This window comes from Erpetoichthys calabaricus, chromosome 7 (genome assembly GCF_900747795.2).
Source record: "Erpetoichthys calabaricus chromosome 7, fErpCal1.3, whole genome shotgun sequence".
NCBI lineage: Eukaryota > Metazoa > Chordata > Cladistia > Polypteriformes > Polypteridae > Erpetoichthys > Erpetoichthys calabaricus.
In genome coordinates, this window is record NC_041400.2 from 95,432,092 (window position 1) to 95,445,893 (window position 13,802).

General features: G+C 39.8%; 1 protein-coding gene across 1 annotated transcript in view; it reads left to right on the plus strand.

The window, feature by feature from the left end:
• Window positions 1-11,930: 11,930 nt before the first annotated feature.
• Window positions 11,931-13,802, plus strand: part of LOC127525797 (rho guanine nucleotide exchange factor 38-like) — a 45,039-nt gene continuing 43,167 nt past the window's right edge. Inside the window, exon 1 of the mRNA XM_028805189.2 lies at window positions 11,931-12,330. Coding sequence (XP_028661022.1) covers window positions 12,174-12,330 — 157 coding nt within the window. The 5' untranslated portion in view covers window positions 11,931-12,173. The remainder of the gene's footprint in view (window positions 12,331-13,802) is intronic.

Genomic DNA, 13,802 nt, shown 5'->3' on the forward strand with positions numbered 1-13,802 from the left:
GGAATATGGTAACTCAAGAATGAATGCATAGAACAAAATATACAGAAAACTAATACAAAAGACAGAACAATGCAAACAATTAACATAATTAACAATATTAACCCTTAAACCACCAGAACCAGCTATAGTCAGTCCCCAATGCAATTTGCCAGCACGCCGGAGCCGAGTATATTCGGTGACATTCATTCATTGAACTCCGCAATGGGCTAAACTTGTTTCCCAGTGCAATTTGGAAGTGCGCTGGAGCCGAGTATATTTGGCAAATTATATTCATTGAATGCCGCAACCAGCTACAGTTGCTTCACAGAGCAATTTGCCAACACGCCTGAACTGATCAATCAGTGCTATATATTCATTGAGCAGCCAGCTCATGACCACTGCCAGCCCCAGCAGCACTGCAGCATCACTGTCCTTGTAATTCAGCAGCTGCTCTAGACTAGCCTGCAAGCATCAGCGTTTACCTCTGTGTGCTTGCGTGCAGCCTGTTCAAGCATATTTGGCTTGGTGATTTACTGAATTTCATCAATGGGGTCAGTTGCACCTTGTACATATAATAATTGATTGTTGTAGTAGTTTTTTAAACGTTTTTACAGTTCATTGGCAGTGTGTAAAATGATCAGTGTTGCAGTAATTGTGATGCTCTTGGCATGAAAAAAAATATGTGTTCCATTAAAATTTCACATTTTCTTTGTGAATTGTAACGTTTACTTAAAAAGTGCAGCAAAAAAGTATTTGGTGTCCAGGGGTGCATTAACCCCCAAGTATGTGGCGGTTTAAAGGTTAACATTGCGGCCTGAAGGGGGCACTCCAGCTCCCCAACACCCGACACAGAGAGATACAGGCACAATTCTAGCAACACACAAGGTTCTTTATTTGCATAAAACTCTTCCCAAAGAGTTTCTCACAGCACCAAGCAAGTACAATAAGGACAAGTACAAGAGAAAACAGCCGACAGCACTTTGTCACTTTCTCTTCTCTCTCTGTCTTCTCTTCGTCTCTCTCTCTCTCTCCCTTCACTCCTCCAATCAAGCTTTGCCGTCCACTTCCCGATTCTGGCTTCTGGAGCTGTGGCAACCGGCTTCTTGGATACTGCACACTGGAGTACTTCCAGTGTCCCGTAATCCTGGTACAGAAACACTTCCAGGTGAGGCAGGAGCCCAACAAAGTGGGACTCAGCAGTCCTTGCAGCACCCCCCTGGAGGCACCTTGGAACCCAACAGGGCTGTGCCACCAAACTCCAACTCCCAGCATGCCCTGTGGGAATTTGTGGTGCTGTAACAACCCAGGGAGGCAGCCATCTAGCAGTCCAGGAAAAATAATGCCCTGGGCACACTTTCTTCCCAAGTCCTTCCATTAAGAAGGCATCCTGACCAGGCAAGGGCACCAGCCATCTGCCACAACATAAACAAGAGAACCAAAAAAGAAGAAAAACGCATGAAACAGGAAACTGAGTAACAACTGGGTGGAGGGAACCTAGCTCAAGCATAACAAAGACTGGGATAATTTCCCACATATTTAATTTTGACGAAGAGTAAGGTTGCACCAGCATTACCGCTTACTATTTAAATTACTGTATATACTCACGTATAAGTCGGGTCTTGAAACCCGAAAAATCTATGATAAAATTAGACCCAGATTTATACATGTTAGCATATCATGATCTCTTGGACCAATAGCGTGAGTTTTCCGCATTTGACTTATATGATTGAAATTATAAAATACCGGAAATTATACAGTAAAATCAAGTCCTTCCTTTTTTTAACGAAGTTCATGTTCTTCTCTTGAAGAAATGGCAGTTTAAAAAATGTATTAGGACTATGAGAGAGTGAGAGAAGTGAAGTAAAATAAAATTAGCGAGGGTCTGAGGCCAAATATGAAGGGAACCCAACTAACTAAGCCCAACTGTTATGTTTCAGCCAGTGTTTCTCCCCTGGCTTGGGTTCAAATTTGTGTTTCTTTATTGTTTTGTCCATTTTTGTGCCATTTATTTCTGTGAGAGTTTCTTTTGTTTATTATGTCCTTTGTCTTTGTCTGTGACTATAAAATGCCTGTGTTATGTCCCTTGTGTTTATGGGTGGTCCCCCTGAGCACCCTGAGTGCCCTTCACCCTATAAATCAGGAGGGTCTCCCATAGTTCCTGACAGTTCATTTCAAATGTGCTAAGGAGAGGAGTGGTTGCTTGTGTTTCTTTTGTGCTTATTGAGATTTCCTGGATTTTTTAACCTGTGCTCTGTATTGGGAGTGTGTTTTCTGTGGATTGCCTTTCCTTCTCAGGCAAACGCTTTTGTACTCTATGGAAATTCTTATGCTACAGAGCATTTTTGTTAAAAATAAATCTTTATTTTATAAAGATTGTTCATGTCCCTTTTTGTTTCTAGTTGGATCCTTGACTGTAATCCCTGGTCCCCAGAGGGAAATTCTGAGACTTATGTGCTTTTGGGACTTCCAGTTCAAGTCATCAAAATGCACACCAAACCCAGAGTCAAAAGACAAAAGCAAAAGCTCTAATTTTCATAAAAATTAATGATAACAACATGCAAGAGTTTTGTATAGCAAAGTATGTGCAAACCTGGTATTTGAAAGTAAATTGCCACCATCTTATACAGTGTCACACACATGCGCATAAGGGACAGTTTAAGGGCTCAGATAATTGTAATCTTCCTCCGGAAAGGCAGAGGACGCTGTCGACTAATGCCTTTTCTCTTCCTCTCTATGCAGACTGGAAGACTGACAGCCATGACACCTCTGATGTTACTTCTGGTTTCCTCTTGCCTGAGACCCATCCCTTCAGGCCAAGTGCCCTTACCACTGGAAGCAATGCCATCTTAGTCTATCTTGGAGACTAGCATCATCACAACATTTCTTTTTCTTATTCAGTGCTTCTTTTTTAATATACCGGGTTAGCCTTCATGATGCCCCAAAAATTTATAATCTCTTTTGTCTCTCCCAATAGGCAGACAACAATGGCAGCAGCATTAACATTATAGACACAACCATGAAAAAATACACAAAATGGGAGCAAGCAAAATTAAGCGCAAAATGACAAAGTGAAAGCATCATGTTAAAAATGAAAAAAATTATTAACTAAGTCAAACTTTTGCAAATAAATAAATATGTGCTGAAACTTTAAAATCACAACACATTCAATCAGATGACCCAAAATGTCATGTAGAGGCAGTGGTCTAATATATAAGAGCTTCTGTTTTCCATTTTCCATCATGAACTCCCTGCTGGACATTTAGACCCCCATACACATTCTACTAACCAGTGCCAGTCACAGACTTAGCCTTCAGTTTCTGACAAACCACCCACAAAGGTTTAAACTCAGCCCTCATCTCTCTCTTCCCTTCTACTCAGCACAGGGTCTCCACAAGGCTGTGTGCTGAGCCCACTACTTTAATCTTTGTACACATATGACTGCACTCCTACCCATCCCACAAATACTATAATTAAGTTTTCAGACAACACCACTGTAATAGGGCTCATACGAGAAGGAGATGAGGTCCAGAGACTGAGAAAATGGTGTTCATTGAATAAAACAAAAACCAAGGAACTCATTCTGGACTTCAGAAAACACAGCACAGAACCAGTACCTCTCTACATCAATTTGAGACCATGTGGAAAGGGTGCAGACCTTCAAATTCCCACATCTTAGAGAACCTTTTCTGGTCGTAGAACACCACAGCAGTGGTCAAAAAAGCACAACAGAGACTGCACGTTGTGAGAGTTCTCAGGAAATACAACTTGGAGCAAAAACTATTGGTGGCTTTTTATTGTTCAACCATCAAGAGCATCCTAGCATACTGTATCATAGTATGGAACACCAGATGCATGGCAACAGGCAAGAAGGCTCTCCAGAGAGTCATAAACACAGCACAAAACATCACATGAAGCTGTCTGCTCTCCCTGGATGACACAGCCTGCTCTTGCTATCTCACACGAGCCACAAACATCATTAAGGACCCTTCACACCCTGGTCACTATCTGTTTGAGCTGTTGCCCTCTGGTCAGCATTAGATCTTTGAAAGCACAGACCAAAAGATTCAGAAACAATGAATCTTTCCAATGGCTATAAATACATTGAAAAACAAAAAGCAAATTAAGGCAGGTTAAACAATTTTTGGTCAGTGCTGGGAACCATATTCATACATACTGCTGCTGCTCTTGTGCAGCTACTCCCCAATGGAATGGTATTATTTATTATTTATTGTATTACTACTGGTTTCATTTTTGATCTCATTTCTTTTTAAGTATATGTTTTACATATAACATACTGTGTGACCACTACAGGGTGGTCCAGTCACAAAAAAACCAGACACAAGCAGACACCAGGCACAAGTGCAGCACAGCACACGTTTTATTTACAAGTGGGGAAGCCCTTTTCCTTCGATCCACACAGCAGCACAGTATAAAGCACCAATATATAGTTCCAAAGCACTTTCTTTCCTTCTTTTTCTCTTCCTCATTTCACCTCTGCTCCTCTATGATCAAGCTTCCTCCTTCTTCCTCTGTGCTCCAGGTAGATAATTAGCAAGGTCTGGACTCACTCCAAGGTGAAGTGAAAGGCCCACATAGCAGGGCTCTGCCATCTCTGTAGATCCCCCATGGAACCCAACAGGGCTGCATCACCTCAAACTCCAACTCCCAGCATGCCCTGTGGGAATTCATGGGGGGGCTGCCCTCTAGTGTCCCGGGGAAAGTAGTGCCTTGTGGATGTTCTCTCCTCCGATCTTTCCATCCAGCTGGTGTCCCAGCAGGGTAATGGCCATGGCCGTCCATCACAACTGTTATCTATCAGCTGGGTTAATTGTGCAATATCCTTTAGTGCGATAACATTTTTTTATATTTATTATTTTTTCGTTGTTCTTATTGTGTGTATTATGTATTTTTTCACAAAATTAGTGTTGTTTGCTTTTTTGAACCCAGCTGGAGTGGCGCTCATAATTTTGTAACAATGACAATAAAGGCTTTCTATTCTATTCTATTCTATTCTATTCTATTCTATTCTGTTCAGTTGCTGCTCCTTTGTACTTAGTTGACTTATTTATTTAAACAGGTTTTGAAAGGGCTTTGTTTTAGTCTGTTAAGCCTTTCATTTAAATGACCCTTCATTTAGCCCTGCAATCTCATTTTTGGCCACGTTTGTGTTTTGGCTTTCAGTGTATATTTACCTGCTCCCTGGTACCAATGTTTAATTTTTCTTCAGATGAATATTTTTTTGTCCTACATTTGTCTAACCCACATCTTCAAATCTGCCTCTGAATAATGTGCTTTATCAAACTTTAAGAAAAGAATAGGTAAGACTCAAAATTTTAAAAAAAATTAATAATAAACTTATGTAAACTCAAAGAAAGTTTATGTGAACTCAAACTCAAATTTAACTTCTGATTTCTGGCCTGTGTTTGGTGTTGTTGCTTTGGTGTGCTGAATTTCTGCCTTGCTGAGCCAGGCTTCAACTAAATAGCCTCTCATTTGACTCCAAAAGCTTTGTTTATGCACCTCTGCCAATTAATATACTGTACAAATGTTGTCTGGCTGGACAGTTTTATAATCTAAAATGAATAGCGCACTACATTCAAACCAACATATTTATTTAGAAATACATTATAAGCAAATTTTTAATACTGGCCAGATAGTGAAACAAAAATTTGTTGATAAATTAGTTTTCTTTACAAAACATGCCATAATGGATAAAAACCCCATCTACAGTAGAAGCAATAAATCCAGAAATAGTCTCAGTAGCCATGAACTTGAAGAAAAGCAATGAAATGAAAGAAAAATTACAGTTCTTACTTTGAGAAAGTAATGCGTCAGAAAAGTTTAGCAAGTTCTTTGCTGTTGAGAGAGCTTCTCTTGTAGGGCACCATAAACACCATTTTATAGTAGATATTACCAGAGTCAATAAAGATTGTATCTTAACTAACAACCTGCAAACAATATGTGAAAGTGTAGTAGAAAAAAGTAAAAGAAAAACTGTGTTCCCTGGCACCCTCTTCTGCCCTACAGCCATTAATAAGATTCACTTTATTATCGGTGTCCAGACTCACCTATGGTACGTAGTACCACAGTAGGAAAAGTGGGAGTGCTGCGGCTAACAGTCTTGTCTCCCTTTTCCCTCACAACCTCGTAAACCACACTTTGAGGGCAACAGAGCCAAAAAAGCACCACCCATTCCAGTCCGATATAAAAGGGAGACACTCCTGAAAGGTGGCATCTCATTTGGTCCAGACAGAGAGTTTTTGAGAACATCAAGAGAGCGATTTTGGAGACAACTAGCCTATCACTGTATCATCATCAAGCTCATGGTTTGTTTAGAAGTGTCTCTTTTGTTCATATTAAACTGTTTTTTTTTTCCAGTTGGTACCCCAAATATTCCTGGACTCACCCTACCTCTTGACTCACCCTGCTTCACCAGACAGACAAGATTTCTGCCAGTAGCCAAACAGTTTTAAATGAATAACTGTCTACTTACTATGGCCATGATCCAGTGTAGCTGCAGATTCCAGCTAGATCAAACAACATGAGCAATGATACTTTGTTTAATAACAGAAAAGTCCATTCATGTTGTAAGCTTTACTTGTTCTTCTTGGACAAAACAGAAATAATTTTAACTAGGACCACATGAGTAAAGGCTCATCTAAATGCCAGGCTAATTTTTTTTTTATCACAAGATCAAATCGATCTTACGTCAAAAGAAAAGAACACACAATCCTTAACACAAACTCCTAGCTGTTTGAAACCCTGCCATTAATTAATTGCCCATAAAAGCAGTAATTTAAATGCAACCTCACATTCTCCAAGGTGGCCAAGAAATGTGTAATGTTGACTTTTCATCCTGTCATGACGGTGATGTCACATGTCACATACTTATGAAGAAATGAAAATGGTAGTGCCCATAATAAAAACAAAGGTGTTAGAAAAAAATGCAAATATATTTCAACTAGTAGAAAACAAAGCCAAAACAAAAAAATGGTAACACTTTAGTTAGGGCACTGCAAAAATGCATCTACTACTCATTTAATCTTATGAAACAAGACCTTAACAAAAACTTCTTTTTAAACAAACATAAGTAGGTGGAGAATTTCATTGGATCACCGTAATCTCAAAGCCAGTATAGGCTGGGCCTGATCAGCCATTCCAGTTTATTTTCTGTATTAATTTGATCCTACTACAACAAATAAAAGTTAAAATTTAGCATGTACCTCATTTAGGATAAGAACAAGGCAGAATGTTTAAATTGCAGCCCAGTCTTTGACTTCAAACAAACACTCAGTCCTTTTTCAATTTATGGTCATGCTGTTTTTCCAAAGCCGCACCTTTATTGACCTAACCCACTTGTAGGCTAGTCACTTTTAAATGGAGATCAGAGACACGCTTATCTCTAAAATGCCCTTGCACTCTGTGCACAGATTAGAAGCATTGCAAACTCATTTACTGTAGATGATAGAAGTTACTGTACTTTGGCTTATTTCTCCTTATTTCTCCATAATTCTTTGCATCAGAACAAAACACCTAAGCTTCACACTTCCCCATTTTTGTCAGTAAATAATTGTAATCAAATGGCACAGCGAATATTTAAGCTACTAAATAAACTCGCACATTAATGCTTCTTTTTCATTGATTTAGACTTTAAATCAAAGTGACTGAAGCTAGAAACTGTGCTTTAGTCATAGCTGTATATTTTATTGTACCCAAGTATATTGGAGGATGTCAGTTATACATAAGCTGGTTGGGCATTTGGACTGAGTCAGCTGAATCTCACATTTACATTTATTCCATTAGCAGATGCTGTTGTCCAAAGTGACTTACAAAAAATGTCAGCCTAACTTAATCTGGGGGACTATTAAGAACAAGTGTTACAGGACAATGTTACAAAATTGATCACAACAAGTGACATGTTGTAAACCAAAGATAACACAAAAAGCATTTTCTTTTAGTTACAACAACCTATCAAAGCCATTTTCAGACAGATATTCACAGAACAAGAGAGTCTTCAAATGCTTCTTAAAATGGAGGTGGGCAACTCCTACACCATCATAAACATTGTAAGTTGACTTGGATAAAGTTGTTAGCCAAATAAGTAAATGTAAATGTAAAATCTCTCCCATGAAGTTGTAATCACTTTGAATCAATATAGTGAGAGGGTCCCCTCTGAATTCCCGATCGTGCTGCACATTTCACTGCATCACTTTTCGAGGCAGGGATAGCAGAGGAGTCTAGGAAAGAGAAATGAGGGGGAGTAGAGGTGATGGGAGAAGGATACAGTGAAATAAATGGCAGTGGAAGAAGAGGTAAGAAGCAGAAAGAACTGAATGAAAAAATGGCCAGATATGTGTAATGAAGTGACAGTTGCATTTGTGGATGTGCAGTTCCATGAGAGAACAAGGTTAAGAAGTTTCCCAGCTTTGTGAGTTGGTTGGGTGTGGAGCTGTATCTGGTTGAAAGAGGAAAGAAGAGAGAGGAAGTCTATAAAAGAAGGACTTTCCAGATGGATGTTTAGGTCCCTGAGAATTAGATGTGGACTGCCAACTTCGGTGCTCGAGGAGAGCAGCATGTCCAGCTAAACGAAGAAGTTCTTTAGCACTCCTGGATGGCAATAAAGAACAACAATGTTAAAATTAATAGGGTAGGAGACAGTAATTGCATGGTACTCAAAGATGGCGCAGTTGCATACAGTACCTTCAGTTTTTGGAGACAAGCATGCCTGTTCCTCCATCACTTCTTGTAGAATGACATCTGTAGAAGAAGTTAAACCCGATCAAAAGCATTGTTGGTTTTGTTGCATTTTTCTAGACAGATCCATTACTCATTCAGTACTGCAAACTTGGAGTTCTCTCTAGGGGAAATGCTGCAACGGTCTGTTTTGTTCACAGCAGACTGACAGTTCCACAGGCCAAAGGAAAAGGAGTCTCTGAAGGAGATAACGATTGTCAAAATTATGGCCTCTCCTGTTAACAGGGTGACAAAAAGTCTAGTATTAATCACAGGAATGTTCTTAAAACAAATGTTTAGGAACAAAAGAACAGAGAATGTGTATGTGCTTGGATAAGAGTGTCCATTGTATTGCTCAGTGTCCTTATTCGGTGGACTTACTTAGGTAGACTCGCAATCTTTACACAAGTAAGTTTTCACATGAGGAAGGCAGCACATAGGGGCTGATACTTCCGTGGCAGTGACATAGTTCTCTTAAGTATGGAGCAGCTGACTGAGCACAGATGTGAGTATGGAGGTAATTATCAGGACAAAGTCAGAGTGTGGCACTCGAGAAACAGAAACTGGTCAGCAAAGCAACAAAAATATCAATATAATTAAATACAGAAAAATACAATAAACTTAAAAATAAAACCTAGCACAAAGCAAAACTATAGCAATGCTTTGCCCAAGTTACTAATCAAAAGAACTAAGCTTCAAACACTTACCATTCTCAATACAGATGCCTGAAGCCCAGAAGTTACTTGCCATGAAGTTAATCTTGACTTTTGCTTCTTCTCTAGTGCCACAGGTATATTTTTCTTGGGTCTGTTTGAACTTATTACTGAAAAAGTTCCTTATTATCAGTTTGCTACAATTTACTTTCACTGGTATGTCTCCTTGTCCCATTATGATTCTCATTAGAAAATCACAAAAAACATGTCTAGTAGTAGATTCTTCCAGTTCATTATGTAAAAAAATAACAGCATAGAGTTCTGCTATCCATGACATTAAGCAGGTAGCCTAAACCTTCTCATGGTCATCATTTAATAGGCCACAAGAATCTTGGAAAGTGGATTTCATATCCAAGGCAGCTTTGATGTAACTCCTAGGTATGATTTAGATGGTCTTCTAGAGATTGAAATGGCAGGCAAGAAAAAAAGAAATGTGAGGAGAAGGAAAGGTCATTTGAGGATGTAAAAGTGGACTGCCACCCCACCAACCAAAGAGGACTTGTCAGGATGATTGGGATAACTAGGCTTTATTTTTTAATTTTTAATGTGAAAAGACAAAACAAGAAGGGCTGGACTTCCATCCCTTTAATGATGTTCTTGTGTAATTTTCTTCAGTGAACTAGGTCAAGCTCATAGGACTTGATATTAAAATCCCAATATTCAGCACTTTCTTGATGTCTTGAATGGGTATAGGGCAATCACTTTGTTGGGGTCATCAGGTGGACACCCTTCTTCATCAGTGTTTCATTGATAGGCTCACAATACCTCCATAGGGCTCAACAGCGCCACCTGGCATCTCAGGTGTGCTTCTCACCACTTGTACCCCATGCTTCTCATTTTGCAGCCAACTTGGGAGGATTTCTCTTCTTCCAAATCCAGTTGCTGTTTCGTTCAGCAGCTTTTGAAAGCGACTTGACAGCCTGTCAGAAGACCTGCCTTTGCACTCCCATCCCCTTCAGAAGCCTGATTGCCTACAAACCTTCTACACCCTACCTCTACCAGGACCACCTGGGTATGCCAGCCGTGTCGTTCTGCCTTAGCTGCTATGTCTGCATACATAAGAACTTTCATATGCCTCACCAATTGCTGCTTCCTATGGAACCATTAACTTCACAATGAACAAGGACTTCTGTGAGGCTGACCATAAGTTCATGCCTGGCCTAAGACTAGATGTAATAATTTCTGCTGGAAAAATTAGCTTCTAATTTACATTAACCTGCATCTTCCAATCTTGGGAAATCCCCTGTAGGGTCAGCTTCTTTGGGATGGTGTTTGTGAATCTGGTGATTGAAGGAGGGAGGGAATTGGTGGTAGATCCTCTTTCTTGCATGGTTATCGCCAATTATTGTAGAACCTGGTTATGCCTCCAGGTGTAGCGACCTTGGGATAGACTGGTTTTAATGTTACTGGGAATTGGCAGAGAGAACATGATGAATCTTTTCCAACCCATTGATGTAGGCTAATGGGCGTGGGAAGAACATCACAGGTGACTCCAATGATGAAGCTGATTTGGCTTCCTTCCATCTGCCACCTATCCTTCCAAGTAAGATTGCAATGCTCTAGATTTTCCCAGCTAGTCCACTGGCACTGTTGGGACTGTGAGACTTCCCTTGCATATCTCTCTGCCTCATCTTGCTGCCGAACCTCAGCAACCACCAGCTGTCTTCTCTGGGTAGATGTTGCGCTATGCCAGGTGGGTTGACTTGTCCCTAACCCAAACCCACCTCTTCCTTGTTGCACCTGTCCCACAATGTCTGAATGAAGAAAATGAATCCTTGTGCACTTGCTGTCAATGGACAGCTCCCTTTCCTCACTGATCGCATTGTAAAAAGCAGCTGCAGTGATGTCGCTGTGCAGGAAGGTCGAGTCAACCAGAGTTCAGGGATCTTCCTTAGGGGGGGGACAGTCTCAGAACTGCAGGAGAAATTAACAGATATGTGAGTTCCCTGATCTCTCTTGCAATCCTGTCTCAATGAGCTCATGTAAATGAGCATGTTCTTCACCATATGTACTGTATTAACATTCTTGATTACTTCTCTCACATTTTCGTTTAATGATAGGATCCTGTTTGGCTACTTCTTCTTCCAGGCTGAACTAGACTTCTAGCTGCAATAACAAATTGTATTCTAATAATAATCAAAAATAAATATTTCACAGTCTTACTCCTAACTGCAGACATCCACTATTAAATCAGCTTAGTTCACTTCAGGGTTGGAGAAGCATTGGGTACAAGCCAGGCTGGGACAGAGTGCCAGTAACACTAGGATTTAAATCTGGTGCTCTGTAGGTGTGAAACAGCAGCTTCACCACTATGACACCCATACAAGAACCATGGTTATTTTATTTCTATATACAGGTAGTAAAGGCTGACTTCCTATAGGTCCAAGCATTCAGGAAGTCATACCCATGCTTACACTCCTTCCTAGCCAAGTCAATGTAAACTTCCCTTCTTCTTGTTTGCTTAGTTTTGATTCTGAGCCGAGCCTTCAGGTCTGGAATATTTGGTCAGCACTCAGTCACTCGATTGTTTGTGTTTTTTTTTTTTTTCTTTCTTTCCTTCAGCTGATGCTGCAGGTCTCTCAGGTGACAGGTAAATGATTCTCTTAGGGGTGGAGCCGCTCTTGCAAAGCTCTTGGCTAACCGGAGAACAAGTACACCTGTTGTGCCTCCCAAGCAGCTTGACATCTGACTATGCCTTTGGATTTCCACACAGCTTGAGGACAATTACTACACAACCTAGGCTCCACCATGGAGAATAAAATGAAGCAGATTTTCAGACCCAAGATGTACATTGGAGAAGGAAGGAGAAGCACAGACACGGTGGTGGCAGAAAATGTTACTGATACATCTGGCACAATCAGGAGGAGCCAGTCTGATAGGACAGAATATGGCAAAAAACTGAAAGGTAATCTTTATATATGGGATGAGGTTTTGCTCTTTAAAGATTCATGATATTGCTGTGAGATATAAGATCATTTAAAATTAAATTATTATACTCTTTCTTAATAAAAGTAGGCTTTCTTCCAATATTTAATAAGCAGTAAGTTAACCTACTACCATTTAATGTGATTTCCCAGCTGGTAGAAATGTTCTGTGCTCACACTATGCAAGAAGAGCTCCTTCCCACCTCATTAAAAATATATTGACTTCACATTAAAAATATCTGCTTCACTTACTGTATCATGGCAGACACACCTGTAGCATCCCTGGGGATTTGTCGCTGAAAGGGTACAAACCTGAAGGGTGCCAGCCAAACATCACTAAATATTTAAGGTGGTCAGACATTCACGTTGGACAATGTCACAGGCCATGGCAAAATGCCTGGTTGTCAGGTGCTGGCATTCTGAAATGCTGTAGAAACATCGCTGACACTGGTGAATCTCAGGAGGAATGCAGTCATCACTAATGCTTCAGGGGCACGGAGTCATCGACTTGCACATTTGAAAAGCAGTTAATAATTTTATGAAATGTAATGAGTGTGAACAAATGTTCAATAATGTGAGACGTGTCACCATGAAGTATAATGGAGGTCTGATGTTTTGGCAGATAAAAATCCAACTCAATATTCCTCAGGTTACCTTACAGCCAGTGAAGTGAAAATTAAGAGAAACAAAATCTATTTTCTTACCTGCTTGATTTTATATATTTGGTTGATATCTTTATCCAAAAAATGAAGACCCAGATATATTATAACTATTTTCTTATATCTGGGTCAGAAACTGTGAGACTTGCTCAGGGTCACACAGTGGTGCAGAGGCAAGGACTTTCTTATTTAACAGCCAGTACCTCACTCACTATATCATCTTGCCTTATCCTTTTCAGAGTGGTGGTGAGGGGTTAGTGCTTATCTCAGTAACCCTGGATGGGATGCTAGTCCATTGTTTACACCCCTTCTCATTCATTCCAGTTCAATGTTAAGGTGTCAGTAAAACTAGCAAGCACATCTTTGGATTATAGGAATTAAAAAAAAAACTCACATAAACATGGGGATAACATGTAAACTGTACTCAGGCAGAGGCTAAGCCAGGATTCAAATCATGGACTCGTGGGGATGTGAGGCAGCAGCATTAACAACTTAGAATATAATTAAGATGATGCAAGTTTGAAAGTAACATAAAAGAGAGGTATAATAAAAAGCAAAAAACATCCATAGTTTGTTTATCTTCTTTAGTAATAAGTTCAAATCTTTTTAATTTTTTTCTCCTAGTATAAAGTAAGAGTGCCGGGCATATTTATAATTAAAATATATCCAACTATTTCCTAGCCTGCTTAATTCAGCTATAGGACAGCACAAAGCACAATCTATTCCAGGTTGCCACCAATACAAGCATTAAGTAATTTTAAACATATATGTTCAAGCTTCTGTATCTATCTACT